The sequence below is a fragment of the Propithecus coquereli genome, unplaced genomic scaffold, assembly GCF_000956105.1.
Source record: "Propithecus coquereli isolate 6110/MARCELLA unplaced genomic scaffold, Pcoq_1.0 Scaffold540, whole genome shotgun sequence".
Lineage (NCBI taxonomy): Eukaryota > Metazoa > Chordata > Mammalia > Primates > Indriidae > Propithecus > Propithecus coquereli.
In genome coordinates, this window is record NW_012151286.1 from 1390662 (window position 1) to 1407996 (window position 17335).

The 17335-nt window shown below is 54.5% G+C and overlaps 1 protein-coding gene across 1 annotated transcript; it reads left to right on the forward strand.

The window, feature by feature from the left end:
* Positions 1-6344: 6344 nt before the first annotated feature.
* Positions 6345-7930, forward strand: CCL17 (chemokine (C-C motif) ligand 17). The gene is made up of 3 exons (XM_012657422.1): positions 6345-6414; positions 7144-7261; positions 7810-7930. The coding sequence occupies exons 1-3, from the start codon at positions 6345-6347 to the stop codon at positions 7928-7930; spliced, it is 309 nt and encodes a 102-aa protein (XP_012512876.1).
* Positions 7931-17335: the final 9405 nt, after the last annotated feature.

Consider the following 17335-nt stretch of genomic DNA (forward strand, 5'->3'; position numbering starts at 1 on the left):
ATTGCTTGTTCTTGGGGCTGAGTGAACCCCAAGGGGACACATTTCTGCCTCCCAGGAGCCCACAGTCCAGTGTGGGAGACAGACCGGCCCGGAGCTGGCTAGACTTCCAGGCAGAGAGAGCGGAGATCCTGCAGACAGGTGGGCAAGGAGAGGCCAGAGGAAGGGGCAGGGTCCAGGGGTGTCTGATCAGTCACTGGTCGGGCAGGGGACAGGATTTAGGGAGTGTCTGACCAGAAGTCACAGGTCTGGAGTAGATGACTTCAGGGAGGGAGAGAAGGTTGCTTGAGGTGAAAACAAAGTTTGGGACAGAGGACCAGGCGTGCTCTGTCACCTGCTAGCTCTGTGCCCTTGGACCAGGTTTTCAAACCACTCCGACTGGTCCCCAATTTTCTCATCTGTAGAAAATAATAGTTCTTACCCCCTAAGGTTCTTGGGAGGACAAAGTAAACCAACAGATGGAACTGCTGAGACCGCTGCCTTGCCTGTCATGAGAGCTCAGCCATGTTTCTGAGAAGAGGAGCCCACAGGGTGCCCAGGAAAGAACCGTGTCCCGAATCCCAGTGGGCTGGAGTGTCGAGAAGGGAATGGGCTCCCAGGGAGGACGAGGAGATTCACAGAGCCCGCTGGAGACCAGGAATTTACGCACATCATCCCAGCTAATTCTCCCAGCCATGCCATGACGGATCATCTATCATCACACACCCATTATACAGATGAGGAGAGTGAGCTTCATAAAATTGTTGTTGGTCACACAACCAGGAGCAGGTGGAAGAGGGACCGGGACTCAGGGCTCTAGATAATGATCCCAGCCGCAGCATCTGCTGGTGGCCACTGCCCCACGCTGCCCGTTGTGAGGAGGTGGGCATTCAGAACGTGGCTGTGGGGGCTTGTGAGGCTCAGAGAATGTGGCTTCTCTGGAGCAACAGGGGCAGAAGCCACATTGCTGAGGATTAATGAAGTCACAAGTGGGCAGAGAGGAAATGGTAGTGGGAAGTGTAGACCACACATTGGAGAAGTTTGGTCTTGAATGAAAGGAGAAATAGGAGGGCCGCACGTGGGGGTGCTGAGGTCAAGGAGAGGTCTTTCTGGAGTGGAGAGACAGGCTCACGCTGTCAGCGAGGGGAAGGGGTCCAGGAGGGGGAGAGTGAAGAGCCAGGAGGTGGGGGTAGCCCCTCTGGGACAAAGAAGGATTGAGATAGAAGCCACAGCTGAAGGTTCAGCAATTCAGGTTTGGCAGAAAATGGCCACAACCCACAAGAAAGTTGTAAACTAGGTGGAAAAAGTGTCAGAGCGCCCTTGGTTAGGTTTCTCTGCTTCATCCATGACAGAAGGATTCAGGTATGTCTCATGAACTGATAGGACACTCTAGAGATTAAAAACAATTTTTTTCTAGGGTGAAGGAGCCCCTGCATGTAAGCTAGGCCACTGCTGTAGTTCACAAATTTGTAAGCGACCATCCCTCTATCCATGCATTTGTGCGTGCATCGATGCATTCCGTCAATCTATTCACCCATCCTTCCATCTATCCATCCACACATCCGTCCACTCACCCATCCACACACCCATCATCCATCCATCCATCCACCATCCATCCATCCCTCCACACATCCACCCACCCATCATCCATCCATCCATCCATCCACCATCCATCCCTCCACACATCTACACATCCACACATCCACCCATCTACCATCCATCCATCATCCACTCATCCTTCCATCCATTCATCATCCATCCACCATCCATCCATCCACACACCTGCACATCCACACGTCCACCCATCCATCCATCTACCATCCACTCATCCTTCCATCCATTAATCGGCCATCCACCATCCATCCACCATCCATCCATCCACACATCTACACATCCACTCATCCACCCATCTACCATCCATCCATCCATCCATCATCCACTCATCCTTCCATCCATTCATTGTCCATCCACCATCCATCCACCATCCATCCACCCACACATCTACATATCCACCCATCTGTCCATCTACCATCCATCATCCAACCACCATCCATCCACACCTCCATCCATCCACCATACATCATCCAGCTACACATCCACCCATCCATCCATCTATCCATTTATCCACACATCCATTCACTCACTCATTTGCCCATTCATCATCCATTCACCCAACCATCCAACCCACTCGCCTCTTCATCCATTCGATAAACATATTTTATTGAGCACCTACTGAGTGCTGAGTCCTGGAGGAACAAGTTGGAACATAAAAGAGATCCTTGTTTTCAAGGATTTCATTCTTTGGTATGAGTCTAGCAATCATGATACAATAGGAAGGCAGCCATGATGGGGGAAGTCAGTGACCTCTGGGGACACAGAGGAAGGTAGGGGCTGGAGGAAGGAAGTGATGTTCAAGCTGCGCTCTGAAAGAGGGTAGGAGTGAAAGGGAGTGGGATGGGGCAGGGGGAGAGAGTGTTCTAGTCCAGGGAACAGGCTGTACAAGGGCTTGGAAGTCAGTGAGAGCATGCGTTTTCAAGGAATCGAGAGGTCCGCATGGCTGGGACAAATTGGTGTGGTGGGTGGTGGGGCTGGAGGAGAGAGTTGAAAGGAGAAGTAAACAGGAATCTGGCCTTCATCCTGAGGGGCAGCGGGGGGCAGTGAAGGATTTTGAGTGGGTCGAGCCTTGCTCAGACTTGTGTTGTGGAAAGATCGCTGGGCTATAGCCAGGAGAGGGGACAGAAGGGGGTGAGCCTGGAAGCCGGGACGTGGGTGCAGAGCCGTGGTCCCCAGAGACATGAAGGGAGAGGGAGGTGGATTCAAGGCACAGCCAGGTGGCCGACTCAGCAGGTCTTGCTGACGGACTGAATGTGGCTGGTGAGGGAGAATCCGGGGGCAGGGAAGACCCTTGGGTTTCTGAGCTGAGGAACCAAATGGACTGACATGTCGGGAATGCCAGGCTCATCAATGAGCTCACCACGCCCTTGGGACGGGGGAGTGGCCATATTTAGGGATCAGGTTGGGAATACCATTTGGGACCCTCCCATCTCAGCCAGGCTGGCCACGATCCCTAGTTCTCGCCCCCCTGGGCAGGGCAGGTCGGATCCAGCTTCAGCTGTCACGGGACGGAGATGACAGGATAAAGTGCTCAGTCCTTACTGAGATGCTCTGGGAGACCCTGGGCAAGTCGCTGCCCATCCTGGAGCCTCGGCTGATGCTGCGTGGCCTGGGATGACACCTCTGCCCAGCCTTCCCCTCCTGGTAATGACTGTCAAGTGCAATTGAAGATGATGAAGAGCTCCCACCCCAGCAACCAGGCCCCTGCTCTGTGACCGACGGCATCCCTGGTTCCATCCCATCCCTGGGGACAGGCTTCCCAGAAGCCTGGGTAGAGCCTGCCGTTTGCCTGGGGTTGCAGGTGGCGGGGGGCTCCCTCTCTTTCAGGAAGAAGGACCCAGAATCTGGCTGGTCCGGCCACTTCTGGCCAAAGCAGGTGAGGGTGTTGATCCCCTCCAGCTGGTTTTACCCCGAGGGGCCCCTGCATGGCAGCAGCCTTGGGGGCTGTGGGGGCAGGGGCGGGTGCACAAGCCGAGAGTCTGGCCGGCAGCGGGCATTAGTCAGAGGGGGTGACACAGGCAGTCGCTTCCTCCCACTCAGATCCAATTCCCCTTTTGTGCTTTTCTGGGGTCTAGCCTGCTTTCCTGCCATGGCTTTTCCCTTCCTCCAGCTAGAGCACCCTCTCCCCTGCTGCCACCTCCTCCAGGGAGCACTCCTGATTGCCCTGAGGGACCTCCAGGTCCTAGAGTCCTTGCAGCACCATAAAGGTCCTCCCGAGGACCTTCTCACAGGCCCGGACTCCAAGACATTTTGTCTGGAAGGTCCCTTGGAATCCATTTCATAGCCTGGGAGAACCGAGGAGGAATAAATTCGGTTAATCCCTGGCAAGGAAACCACCTCAAAAATGTCCCTGTTCCCCACTGCCTCCCAGATAAGGCTGAGAGGCACGGCGGGCCCTGCATGGCAGTCCCACCTGCCCTTCCTTCCGTCCGGTGTTTACGGGGTCAAGCGTCACTGAAGGTCCACTGTGTGCCAACACCACACTTGGCACTGCGCAGAGCAGACACAGCCTGTCCTCAAGCAGGTCCCTCTCTCCGCCTTGCAGCCAGGCCATTTATTTATCTCTGCACATTCCTCCCTCCTCCCCCATGCCCAAGCAGTGCCCTCATATGAGATGCCCTCCCTCCTCCCTGGGTATGAATCCCATGTACAAGGCCTGGCCCTGGATGCCTCCTCCAGGCAGCCTTCCAAGGTCTTCCCTGGGAGGGGCCAGACCTTGTTCCCCAACCCCCACCCCACTGCGAACCCCTCAAGGGCAGGGGCTGCATCTGGCCTCTGCCTGCCCCACGGCACCTGGCGCAGCCCCGAGAGACACAGACAGGTCACTCAGATTTGCTTCTCTGCTCGCCTTCCCAGCCAGGCAGCCCTCCCAGCCCAGAACCCGCTGCTGCTGCTGTGACCTGTTCTCTAGAACCAACAGGGGAATTTCGGTCCTTCTGGAGAAAAGTCGTGAGTCTGCGGCAGGACGAAGAGGACTCAAAACCCACTGAAGGAGTTTCCCCAGGAGTGGGGGCGGGGCTGCTTCACCATCAACAAAGTTGCTAAACACATCACAGAAAAGCATTCGGTGGCCTCTGTGGCAGGTGGCAAAGTCACAAAAGGGTGAGCAGAAGCCACTGGGCAGAGGTCACGGAGAGCATCGAGGGTGATGGGCAGAGACAAGCTCCCCCCGGCCCCCTGCTAGGGCCCAGGTCCTCCCAGGCACCTTTGGGCCAGGCCCTCTTTCTAGGGTGGAGCTTCCCTCCGCCGTGCACCCGTCCCCCGCCTAGGCTGGCCTCCTCTAAGGGGGACCCTGTTGGGTGCACCTCCCCTTCTTTGGGAAGCTGGCACCAAGCATGTGCACAGGCAGCATGGCCCCGCCCACTCCTGCTCCTGCAAATGGAAGCAGCCTGGGGACAGCAGGAACAGCTGGGGGCAAAGAACCCCTCTGGGCTGTGGCTTGAGGTGGGGACAAGGTTAGCATCTCTGGCAGCTGATGCAACCCCAAGAGAAGCAGAGAAATGCTGGTGCGAGGTCCACCAAGGGTGACCCCATCTTCCTGAGATCTGCTGTCTTGGCGGGGCTCCCTGGGACAGCCCGAGTTCCCTCTACAGGAGACGAAGTTGAGGCCAAAGAGGGTCTGTGAGCTCCGAATGCACCTGCACCGTGTCGCGGATGGAGGCGGGAGCGCTGTCATTCTGAGCTGCCTGCTCCGGTCACACAGGGACAGGGTGAAGCCAGGCCTAGATCCCGCATGTCAGAATCAAAGCCCAGGTTCTGCCCTGCTTTGGTGCTGCCCACCTGGAGACAAGCATGGGACGCCCCAGCCCCAGTCCCTAAGGGGACAAGTGGCAATTTTCCCTGGTGGCCAGGGCACTGACAGGCATGCAGTGGCGCCGTGGCCCGTGGCTGGGCAGGAAGCTTCACACGGGGCTCATCGAAATCCGCTCAGGGCTGGTCTCAGGCAGGACCCTGGCTAGGTGTTCTCCGCAGGCTTGGGGACACAGCTCTGCTGGCCGTGAGCAGCATCGTCCCTTACCCGTCCTTTCTGTCCTGCGTCCCAGGATAAGGCGTCCCATTTGGGGGAATGTGGATTCCCAATCTATTCATATTAGGATTAAATAATAATTAAAGTCCCACTGGGCTCTGGCCTTCTGGGGTCAGGGCCCAGGCTGAGGAAGGACGTGAAACCAAAGTCGCCGGGGGCCCGGCCTTTCTGAGTCAGGCGAAGCATGGACCCCCGTGCAGGGCGACCCCCGTGTGCGTGTGCACAGCACAGGTTGGCTCCTCCCAGCACAGCCTTCCCAGCGCCCGGGAGCTCACCCACCATGCAGCGAGGAGCCCAGCAGGCCCCTGCCTGGCTGTCCACCCCTGGTCTGTCCCCCGCAGGGCGCCAGGCATGAAGGAAGCTCACCAGCCTCAGAGCAGGGGGTGAACCCAGTTGAGGATGAAGGCTTTTCAATTCTACCAAGAGAGGAACCAAGAAATGTCCCCTTAGAAAGGAGAAGTACATCATTGCCGTGGACCCCGGACACATGTACCCCCACCTCTCTTCCAGCTGAGCATCCATTCTTTGGAAATCCACAAACATTCCAAGACTGGACTTCTACTGAATCATTCTCAAATTCTTCGAATTGCCTGGGCTACGGAAGGATGTGAGGGAGGTGACAGGGGGCGGGCCAACACCCCCAAAGAGGATAAAAAGGTCACCGCCACGCTGGGCTCTCAGCCTGGTGTCTCCTGAGCAGAGACAGCCTCTGGAGGCTTCCAGCACCATGGCTCTCCTGAAGACGCTGCTCCTGGCCGCCCTCCTCCTGGGGGCTTCCCTGCGGCACAGCCGCGCAGGTGAGCGCAGGGGCCAGGCGGCCAGGGCGCCGGGAGGGCAGGAGGCGGGGGCACGGGAACCACAGCGGTGACAGTGACACACACATATTTGTGTGTTGTTTACACCCCGCCGACTCCCACGAAGGATGCGAGGGGTGGGCAGCGAGAGGATTCTGAGGGAAGCAATGAAAAAAGAAGGACGATGAGGATGACGTTGCCGTCCCAGCCCTCGGGGATGAGCTTCCTGAGGACGACCCACGTGCAGCGCGTCTCGGACCGCGGCGGCTGCGGCCATGGCCGTGGTCGTGGTTTTATGGGAGAAAATGGACAGTTCTCAGAGCCATTTGTTAGCTTCTGTTTTATTAACGGGTTTTATGTATGACGAGGGACGCAGCATGAAGACGGGAGGACTGGTTCCAAGAGCACGTGGAAAAAGAAGTTTGTACACTCGGTTGGGAGAGGAAAGCTGCGATAGGGTCGCTAGACGCAGACACGCGCGAGTGCACCCGGGACTGGCCCGCGGACACGGGCACACACGCACACAGGACCCCAGCGTATGCAGAGACTTCACACACACACACACACACACACACACACATACACACACACACACACATGCACATTAACATGGAGACACACACACGATGAAACACGCAGGCCCCACAGACCCACCCCCAGCGCACACACGGATGGGCGCAGTGACACACGCACCAGACACGCAGGGACGCCTCCCCCGCCTTCTCTCTGCAGCCCGAGCGACCAACGTGGGCCGGGAATGCTGCCTGGAGTACTTCAAGGGAGCTATCCCTGTCAGGAAGCTGGCGGATTGGTACAGGACCTCAGTGGAGTGTCCCAGGGAGGCCATCGTGTAAGTGCCACGCCTTTGGGGGTGGAGCACGGGACCAGGCAGACCCCGGAGCTCCCAGGACGGTCACAGGGGAGAGGGGAGGAGAGAGCCTGGCCCTCCCCGTGACCACCGGCCGGCTCCTCAGGGGCAGGCTCTGCAGCCGACACTGTGGACCCCAAAGGGCCGCGGGCCATGAGGTCCAACGTCTTCATTGGCTTGTGGCACCCCAGGTCCCACGGCCAGTCATCGGGGAGGTGGTCACTTCCTCCGGCCTGGGCCAGAGAGCTCCGAGGGCCAGGCCCTTCCCGCAGCCTCTGCGCCCCTCGCTCTAGGTGGTCTGGGGCACAGGCGGTCCGAGGGGTGGGCTCAAAGTCCTGCAGCCCTGGCTCCCTGGGAGGGTCAAGATCACTGAGGTCAGAGGCTGATGTCCCCAATCTGCCGCCGATGCCCTGTGTGACTTCAGGCCAGTTCCCGCGCCTCTCAGGGGCCTGGTTAGCGCAGGGCGGGGCCGGTGCTCTGGAAGCCCTCCCTGTCCCCACGCTCCCCAACGGGTTTCTGCCTCGGTGCAGGCTGGTGACCGTCCAGGGCAGGTCCATCTGTTCTGACCCCGGCGACGCGAGGGTGAGGAAGGCAGTTAGACACCTGCAAAAGCTCATGAAGTCACACAGCTCCATCCTCCAGGAGTCCTGATTTTCTCCCGGGACCATGTAGAGACTTCCGGCGTTGGTTCCAGGACAGAGAGAAGCCACGGTCCCCTTTCTGAACTGGAGCCACGGCCCTGAGACGGCCCGAATTAAAGTCTTTCTCCCTCAGTCTGGTCAGCGTGTTCTGTCCTCCCAGTGCGGGATGCCCTTCCACTCTGGCCTGTCACACGAGACGGGTCCCCAGAGGACGTCTGGTCTTGCCCTGTCTAGCTCAGAAAGGGACAGTGGGGCTGAGAGGGGGACATGGCTGCCACAGACCACGCCCTAGTGAGGGGAGCCCCTTGAGGGGAGGCCCAGGCAGGGGTGGGGCTGGTGGGGTCCTGGGACAAGCAGGGCAGGCCAGAGGCTCAGCAGGGCCACCCCTTGGGCTGGCTGTCCCATCCTCCCTTCCACACGGCACTGGCTGGAGTCCCGGGGAGGGCCGGCCATATCCCCCACCCCCCGCAACCTTCGCTGTTCCTGAGGTCTCCCAGACTCCCCCAGGACTGGCCTCTACTCTTGCGTGACGCGGAGCTGAACGCTTGCTTCCCCTTGCATGTTGGATTCGATTCCACAAACGTTTCCAGGACCCCAGCGCAGGCCGGAGCTCCCCGGAGGGGTCCTGCAGCCCTCCGGTCATCTGGTCATCTCCCTGGCACTCACCACGGTCCCCTGCTTCCTCTCCCATCTCGAATGGGGAAGTCTCCAGGGGCTGAGCCTCCCTCCTGCTCTGCTGGGTCTCCCCCATCCCCCCACCCCCACCTCTCCAGCCCCAGGCAGGTGGGCCCCCTCTTCCTTCTGACCTGAAGCTGTGACATCCCACCCAGCCTCAGCCCAAGCCCAGCATGCAGGAAGCCGGCCCTGAGCACAGCCAGCGCCCCCACCCCAGTCCACCGGCTTTCGACTGTCTCCACCCCTCGGGTCTCCCCCAGCTCTCAGGGACTGGGGTGCAGCCCGCCCCAGGCGCCAGGCGGTTCTCCCACGGATTCCTGTGTCTGTCTGTCAGTCCCAACGCCTCCCTTAGACTGAGAGCTCCAGCCCATGTGCCCAGAAGGACAGGACCGGAGGCTCTGGACCACCCCCGACCCCAGCCCCGACCCCTGTGCAGCGGGGCAGAGTCAGGGTCTTCACACGCTAGTTCTGTCTCACTCTCCCGGCCAGCACTGGGCTCGTGGCTTCTCTGGGCGCAGTCTGGGGCCCTTTTACTCTGAGGTCTCTGCCCGGCATTGTTTGGGGGCTGCAGTTAGGGGGGTAACTTTCGGGAGAGCCGTTTGCTTCCTTTCGCCCCTGTGTGGCCAGCCATCACGGCAGGGCAGATGGCAGGACCCAAGTCCCCTCTCCAGCAGGGGCGGTGAAACAAGAACAGTGAGGATGAGGAGGCTGGCAGTGGCCATGAACTGGCTGCGGTGTGACTCCAGGGTCTCCTCGCCGCAGTGGACTCGCCTGTCCTGCTGCTGAGGAGTGTCCCTTGAACAACTGCTTCGACCCAGAGTCCTGGGGTAGCCCAGCCTGAGTTCTTTAGGGAAAAATGTCCTCTGGCTCGACAGGGTGGTGGAAGGATGGTCTAAGAAGTGGGGAGGCAAGGAGGAGCCCCTAAGACAGCACAGGGCCCCCAGGGCTGGGCCCGGACCCCTGCACCCTGCCGGCCAGGGCTGGAAGGACTCTCAGAGTGTGTTTAATGCCGTGCATGGCAAACCTTTATTTTTAAAAAGCAACGCCTTTTTTTTCCCCTAGTGCAACCTTACCCAGAAACCCATATTGTAAACTCAGATGAGTAGAGCTGCCGTGGAGGCCTATGGGAGGTGGGGAGTTGCCAGGGGGCCCCTAAAAAGTGAGAGAGGGCAGGGGGCTTGCTTGAAGGCATGGAACAGGGGGCTCGAGGACTGACAACAACATGCAGGATTCAGAGTCGAGTGTTCAATAGCAGCAGCAGGGTGCAAGGTGGGTGGGGTCAGATGCCAGAGCTGGAACAGGATGGCTGCCATGGCCCCCTGGGCATTTTAAGGAATGGGTGAGCAGGGAGGGAGGGAGGGAGGGAGAGACGGAGTGAACAGTGAGGGGGGTGCTGGTCTGACATTGCTCCCGCCACCTGGAAGTCCTCCTCCACTTCTGAACTCCAGTTTGCCTTCAGAGCTCAGCTCAAATGCCACCACCAGGAGGTCCTCCCTGGTCTCCTTGGTTGCATCTGATCCCTCACTCAGTGCTCCCCCCAGCTCTCAGCTCTCCTTTCAGTCTAATCTTGCCCACACTCTGCCCCTGTGACAGTAGCTGCCTGGGCGTTCTATTTGCCCAGTACACTCACTGGGCAGGTACTCGGGTCGGGCAACTCAGTTCCTGACTTATTTATTATAAGGGGGTAGGAAAAGAGCTTTGTGCATAGCGGACATTTGATTTATGCCATTTCACCAACGGCGCCTGGGTGGGTTCCACAAGGGGCACCAGTGGGGAAGAGAACTTTGCTGAGGAGCCCTAATGTCTGTAACAATAACTGGGCTTGAAGCGCATCTTAAAGGGGGGACATTAAAATTGGGTTGTTCTCGGATTTCCCGCCAGAGGGCGCGCCAGCCCCCACACTAAAGTCCGAGGCTGATCCGGGAGAGGTGGGACCGGCCCAGCCAGACTGTCCTCGGCGCTGTCCCCAGGGGCTGGGATCGGCCACATCCGCTTGTAGCTGCACGAGGCCTTGGGGGAGGGGAGTCTGTAGCTCTCCAGCTCTTCTCCGGGAGCAGAGGCAAGGAAGCCACCAGGCACACTGCCCAGCGTTCGCTGAATGAATGGGGAGAAGGGAAAAAACGCCCCTGAGACTTGGGGAGCCCCTAACTCCAGAAGCACCTCAGGCAGTGCCAAAAGCACCGGACTGCGGATGTTCCGTGTTTCCTTAGAGGCTGTATTTGTCTATTTGGCATCCATTAATCACAGGGCCAAATTAACGGCCAAAGTGGTTTACGCCTCCCCTGCAGTCCAGATTTCCCAGGTGTTTGGAAACCCTAATTACAAACCCTGGAACCAACCTAAATAGGGACCCAAAGTCATCTCCTCTCTCACACGCCACCCCAGTATTTCCCCTGCCCTAAATCACCCTGGGCCAGGTACGGGGCATTCCAACTAGCCAGTCCTTAGCTGTTTCCCTGCCCTGCCTTGCCCTTCCTGTGGAAACCCCATAAAGGCTGTGACCTGTGCCACTCCAGTCACTGACCAAAGCCAGTGCTGCCCCTGGGCCCTGCCCGCCGCGGCATGCCCTCTTCTCTGGGGAAATGTGAGCAATGCATGCTCCTTCCCGCGGCCTTGGCAGCTCTGGGGTCGCTCAGCCACCTCCATACATTCCAATTCCGTGGGTATGTTAAAAAAATTTTTTTGTTGACTCATAATAATTGTACATATGTACTGAGTATATGTGACATGTTGATACACGCATACAATGTGTAATGATCAAATCAGGGTAATTAGCATATCCATCACCTGGAATGTTTTTCACTTCTTTGTGTTGGGAACATTTCAAAACTTCTAGCTATTTTGAAATATACAATAAATTGTTGTTTACCATAGTCACCTACTGTGCCATCGAACACTAGAACTTATTCCTTCTGTCTAACTGTATGTACCCATTAACCAAGCTCTCTTCATCCCCTGCCCCCCCAAAATAGAACTACCACTGATCCGGCGATCCCACCGCTGGGTGTTTGTCCAAAGGAAAGGACGTCAGGGTATCAAAGGGAAACCTGCACCCCGTGTTTACTGCAGGGCACTCACAATAGCCAAGGTGTGTGGAATCAATCTAAGTGTCCTTGGACGGGCAAATGGATAAAGAAATGTGATATGCACACACAATGAAATACTCGGCTGTAGAAAAGAATGAAACCGGCCAGGCGCGGTGGCTCACGCCTGTAATCCTAGCACTCTGGGAGGCCGAGGCGGGTGGATTGCTCAAGGTCAGGAGTTCGAGACCAGACTGAGCAAGAGTGAGACCCTGTCTCTACTAAAAATAGAAAGAAATTAATTGGACAACTGAAAATATATAGAAAAAATTAGCCGGGCATGGTGGCGCATGCCTGTAGTCCCAGCTACGGGAGGCTGAGGCAGGAGGATCGCTTGAGCCCAGGAGTCTGAGGTTGCTGTGAGCTAGGATGATGCCATGGCACTCTAGCCCGGGAAAAAAAAAAAAAAAAAAAAAAAATGAAACCACGTCATTTGCAGAATCAGGTCATTATGTTAAGTGAAATGAGCCAGGCACGGAAAGACAAATATGGCACGTTCGCACTCACATGTGAGGGCTAAAACAGTGGATCTCACAGGCACGTTTTAACGCAAGGAGTCAGGGACCTGTTTCCAGTTTCTGCTTTGCCACTGACTGGCCGTGGGGCCTTGATACCTGTGCCTCCCCTTCCTGGGCCTGTTTCTTCACGAAACAGTGACATTGGACCTTCTCTGACCTGTTTGAGGATGTACCCGGTATAGTTGCCCTTAGGGGACCACAGTCTTAGAAAACTTGAAGTTTCCTCATAATGGAACCACCATGACCTGGGTATTCCCCACGCCCTTCTCCAAAACCAACACGCCAACCACAGAAAAGAAATACCCAGGCGAGCAAAGGGACCAGGGCCTCGTTAACAAGTGGGCCTTCAAGGAACTTGCTCAGTACTTGCACATATATGTTCATAGCAGGATGTTCACAAGAGCCAAAGACGGACGCAGCCCAATGTCCATCAACAGAGAACGGATACACAGAAGTGCTATACTTCTGCCGTAAACAGAGTAAGTGCTGGTACGTGCTACGGCATGGGTTAACTCTGAAAACATTATGCTAAATGAAGCCAGCCGCAAAAAGTCACATACTGCATGATTTCATTTATATAAAATGTCAGAAGAGGTAAATCGGTAAATCCAAGAGTCAGAACACAGGCTGGTGGTTACCAGAGGTGGGGGGACAGGGAGAGGGGGAGTGTCTGCCTACTGGGTACGGGGTTTCCTTTTGGGGTGATGAAAATGTTTTGGAACTAGGTAGAGGTGGTGGTCGCACAACACCGTGAATGTACTAAATGCTGCTGAACTGTTCGTTTTAAATGGTTACTTTTATGTTATGTGAATTTTACCTAAAAAAAGGGACACATGCAATGTCACTTTTCTGTAGAGTGGCAGTATAAAAGCAGGCTTGGATGAGACATGCATCAGCTGTAGGATGACACAATCTTCTGGGAGCGCAGGGAGGGGAATGTTTTGGGAGGATTTAGCTACAGCTGTAGCACGTGTATTAAAAGAGGAAGGATCTGAATTGAATACAACAAATCCTGTTGTCTGTTAGATCTGCAATTCTCTGTATTTGAAATCTTTCATGAGTTAGTTAAAAGAAAAAATGTTTAATTGTAGAAAAAGGAAAAAGGAGAGAAGGCAGGCAGGAAGCAAGGCAGGAAGGAAGGAAGGTCGGGACTTCAGAGCACTTCTGAGCCCAGCGGAGTCTAATGCAGTTTCCAGGTGTCACAGGGCTTTGCAGAGCTGAAGGCCTCGGGCTGGGCGCTGGGCTATGAGCAACCGGTGGTCAGACCACTGGTTCCCTGCCCTCCCAGCTGACCACCAGGAGTGACCACAGAAAGTGAGACCTGAAGTCACCAAGGGCTGAGTGGGGGCTTCTGTCCCTGGACCCACTGTCCAGCGAGAAAAGTGAAGTAAGAGCTGCCCAGGAAGCTGCTTCGTCCCCACCCCAGCCAGCCCTGATCCAGGTCCCACTGCTCACTGTGACAAGACAGCAATGGAAGCAAAGAAAGACCGAGGGGACAGAGGGGACCGAAGGCAAACAGGCAGAAGACAGAGACTTTTCTAGCCTCGCATACACTTTTTTCATTTCACTCAATTATAGACGGTATCACATTGTTTTAGCGACAGGGAACTTCGGAATGTCTCCTTGGTAAGTGCACAGTCTTCTGCAGGCTCATGGTTCTCGGGAGCCAGAAATGATACTGAAGCAAACTACTATTTTTAGTATTGAACATTCTGTAGCACTTTTTTTTTTAATCTACAGACCACCTCTGACTTTATTTCTGGAAAACGTCTTGCATTGTACCTTTAGGTAATTAATCTGATAACTTTTCTGTGTGTTTCTTCTGTCTTCTGAGCCAAATCATTTTTTCATTGTCTCTTTTTCCCTATTTCCATTTCATTTGGGCTAATTTTGTTATTCTGTCCCCTGTGCTCCTGTTCTTGGCAATGTTTGCAATATTGACTTCACATCTAGAATTTTTTAGTTTTTCACTTCTTGATTCAGCTCTGCCATTTCAGGTTTTCATTATAGATCTCTCTTCCTTTTTATACTTATTGGTTTCTTGAGCTCTTGTATCTCTTCATTACATTGTACACATTTGTGTAATTTGTACCAAAAATTTTGGTTGCAGATGGTATTATCTGGTTCTGTGGCAATGTTTTCCCTGTTGTCATTGTATTGCAGGATCATTATTTAGATGCTGTGTTGGCTCTACTTTTTAAATTTTAAATGAGATTATAACTGGGCCAAATGTGCCCTGGAGGGTTCGTGTTAGGGAGGTGCAGGACTTTGTTCTAGACTAGTGGGCATTTTCATGAAGACCCAGGGTCTTATGTGAGGAGTTTTCCAGATTTTTTTAAAAATGAAGTTTCTTTTTTTTAAAGAGGTGAGGTCTTGCTACATTGCCCAGGCTGGCCTCAAACTCCTGGCCTCAAGCAACCCTCCGGCCTCAGCCTCCCAAGTAGCTGGGATTACAGGAGTACCCCACTGTGCCCAGCTCCTTAATGAAGTTTCTTATAAATACAAAATACATAATGTATATGTAAAGTACACAGACCAATAATAAAATAAACACCTGTGTATCCACCATCCATCTTAAGAAACAGAACCTTCTCGCTACTCTGAAGTCTCATTTTCCCCTTCTCATTTCCCTTCAGAGCCAATTATGGTCCTGAATTTGGTGTTTACTATTCTCCTTGAGCTTATTTTTGTCTCACAAATGCATGTGTGTACATAATATACATGCATTATGTATGTGTATATCCTTAATCATATATTGATGCATCTTGTGTGTTTTTAAACCTTTGAACTCTATATAATAAATGATGACATATTCCACACACACACGCTTCTGCGACTTGCTTTTGTGGCCCCACATTTTGTGAGATTCTCCTATTCTGATGCACACAGCTATCGCTCATCACTGCTGCGGTATGTTCCACCACGTGGCCACACAACTCATTCATCTATTCTCTTATTAACGGCCATCTGGATTGTTCCCGGGCTCTTGCTCTCACAAATAGTACTGCTTTGATTATTTTTTAGCGTGTCTTCTGGTGCATGTGTAAAAGAATTTCTGTAGGGCTGTGGTTCTCAATCCTAGATGCACTTTAGAATTATCTAGGGATGCCGGGCAGGGTATTACCTAGGGATGCTCACACCTATAATCCCAGCACTTTGAGAGGCCAGGAGTTCGAGACTAGCCTGGGTAACACAGGAGGACCCCTTTTCTACAAAGATGTCTTAAAAAATTAGCTGGCTGTGGTGGCATGAGCCTGTAGTCCCAGCTACTTGGGAGGCTGAGGTGGGAGGATCTCTTGAGCCCTGGAGTTCAGAGTTACAGTGAGCTGACTGCACTGCATTCTAGCCTGGGCGACAGAGTGAGACCGTCTCTAAAAGAAAAATAAACAAATGAGAGTTACATGGGGAAGTTTTGCAAAAACACTGATGTCCTAGGTCCTACTCCAGAAGATTCTGACTTCATTAGTTTTTGCAGAGGAAATCCGGGCATAGGTGTTTTTGTTTTTAGAAGCTACCCAGGTGATTCTAATACATAGCCAGAGTTGAAACTGACACTGTGGTGTGTCATTGTCCAAACTAATCCCATCAACAGTGGGTTGGCCACATCCTCACCAACACTCTATTTAACCTCCCCCCGCACCATAAGACAGGCAGCTGTGAGGCTGGGCCCAAAGCAGTCTCTCCTCCAGCCAACCTGGTGCTTCCTGCGCGGGAGACATCTCTGTGGGATGCTCCCCTCAGCTCCCTTGACTGCCTGTGCGCTGGGAGCCCCCTGCTCCAGCCCGGGGGTGTCCCACTTCTCTCCCATCCACGTGCTGGCTCCAAAGCCTCTGCTTTTGGCCCCCTTCCAAGTATTTTGTGGTTCCGTCTTAGCTGCCTCCTAAACCCAAGGAAGATGTGGGTACTGCTGCCCACCCCACTCACTGCTTTTGAGTGATTTCAGGAGAAAGGGGAAGTCTCAAATGTACGCTGCCAAGGTCTCAGCAGAAGACCTTGGAAAGTTGTAAAAATGATGTCCCCAGCCCCACCTTAGGCCTGCTGACTCCGAACGTCCAAGGACGTCAGGCATCGGTACTTGTAAGAGGTCCTCAGGTGGCTGATGGCAGCAGGTGGCTGATGGCCTGTTTACTCAGATGGGAGATGAAGTTGCACCCAGTGATAGCTGAGACTGCTTTTGGCTTTAGCTGTCCGTCTCCTCCTGCGCCTCCTCAGCGGGCAGGGCTGCGGCTCAGCTCCAGGTGCAGATGCGCGTTGCTAACTGGCAAGGCCTCTCTCCACCACACCAGACCCCCGGCTATGAGCTCCCACAGACCCTGTGGAGCGACACAGCAGCTGCCTAAGTGGTGCCATTAACTATGTCAACTGTAGCAGACAGGAGGCAGCAGCATCCTCTTTGCTAACAACAGCTGGGACTTAGAACAATTATCAGGTGAGCAAGGGCTTGTGGCATTGCTGAACCCGTAATAGGACACTCTTTGGCTCAGGATCTCTTGTCCTCAACCTGCAAGTTGAGATTTTAGTCCTTCACTTAGGCAAATGCAGCGGTAGCAACCAACAGTGGCCCTGCAGCTTGATAAATATGTTAATGTTAAACCGTGCTGGGGGCTGTATAGGTTTTGTAGCGTTGGGTAACCAATTACCACACATTTAGCTGCTTAAAACACCCATCATCTCAGGTTCTGCGGGTCAGGAGCTGGAGTGCAGGAGGCTGGGGCCTCTGCCCAGGATCCCGCAAGGCTGCAGTCAAGGTGCCGGCCGGGCTGTTCTCACCTGGAACTCGGGGGCCTCTTCTCCAAGCTCACGTGGTTGTTGGCAGAACTCAGTTCCTCAAAGTTGTAGGACTGCAGTCCCCATTTCCTCGATGACTGTCTGTTGGTGGGAGGCGGTTCTGCACTCAAAGGCCCTTGTCCATGGACCTCTCACAGCTTAGCAACTTGCTTCTTCAACATCAGCAAGAGAAACTGTTCTCTAGTTCTTTTAAAGGATCAACTGATTGGGTCAGGCCCACTCTGGATAATCTCCCTTTTAATTAACTTCAAGTCCATCAGGGATTTTAATTACATCTGCAAAAGCCCTTCACTTTTGCCACGGAATGTCACAGTAGAGCTATCCCATCACAGTCACAGGCTCTGCTCAAAT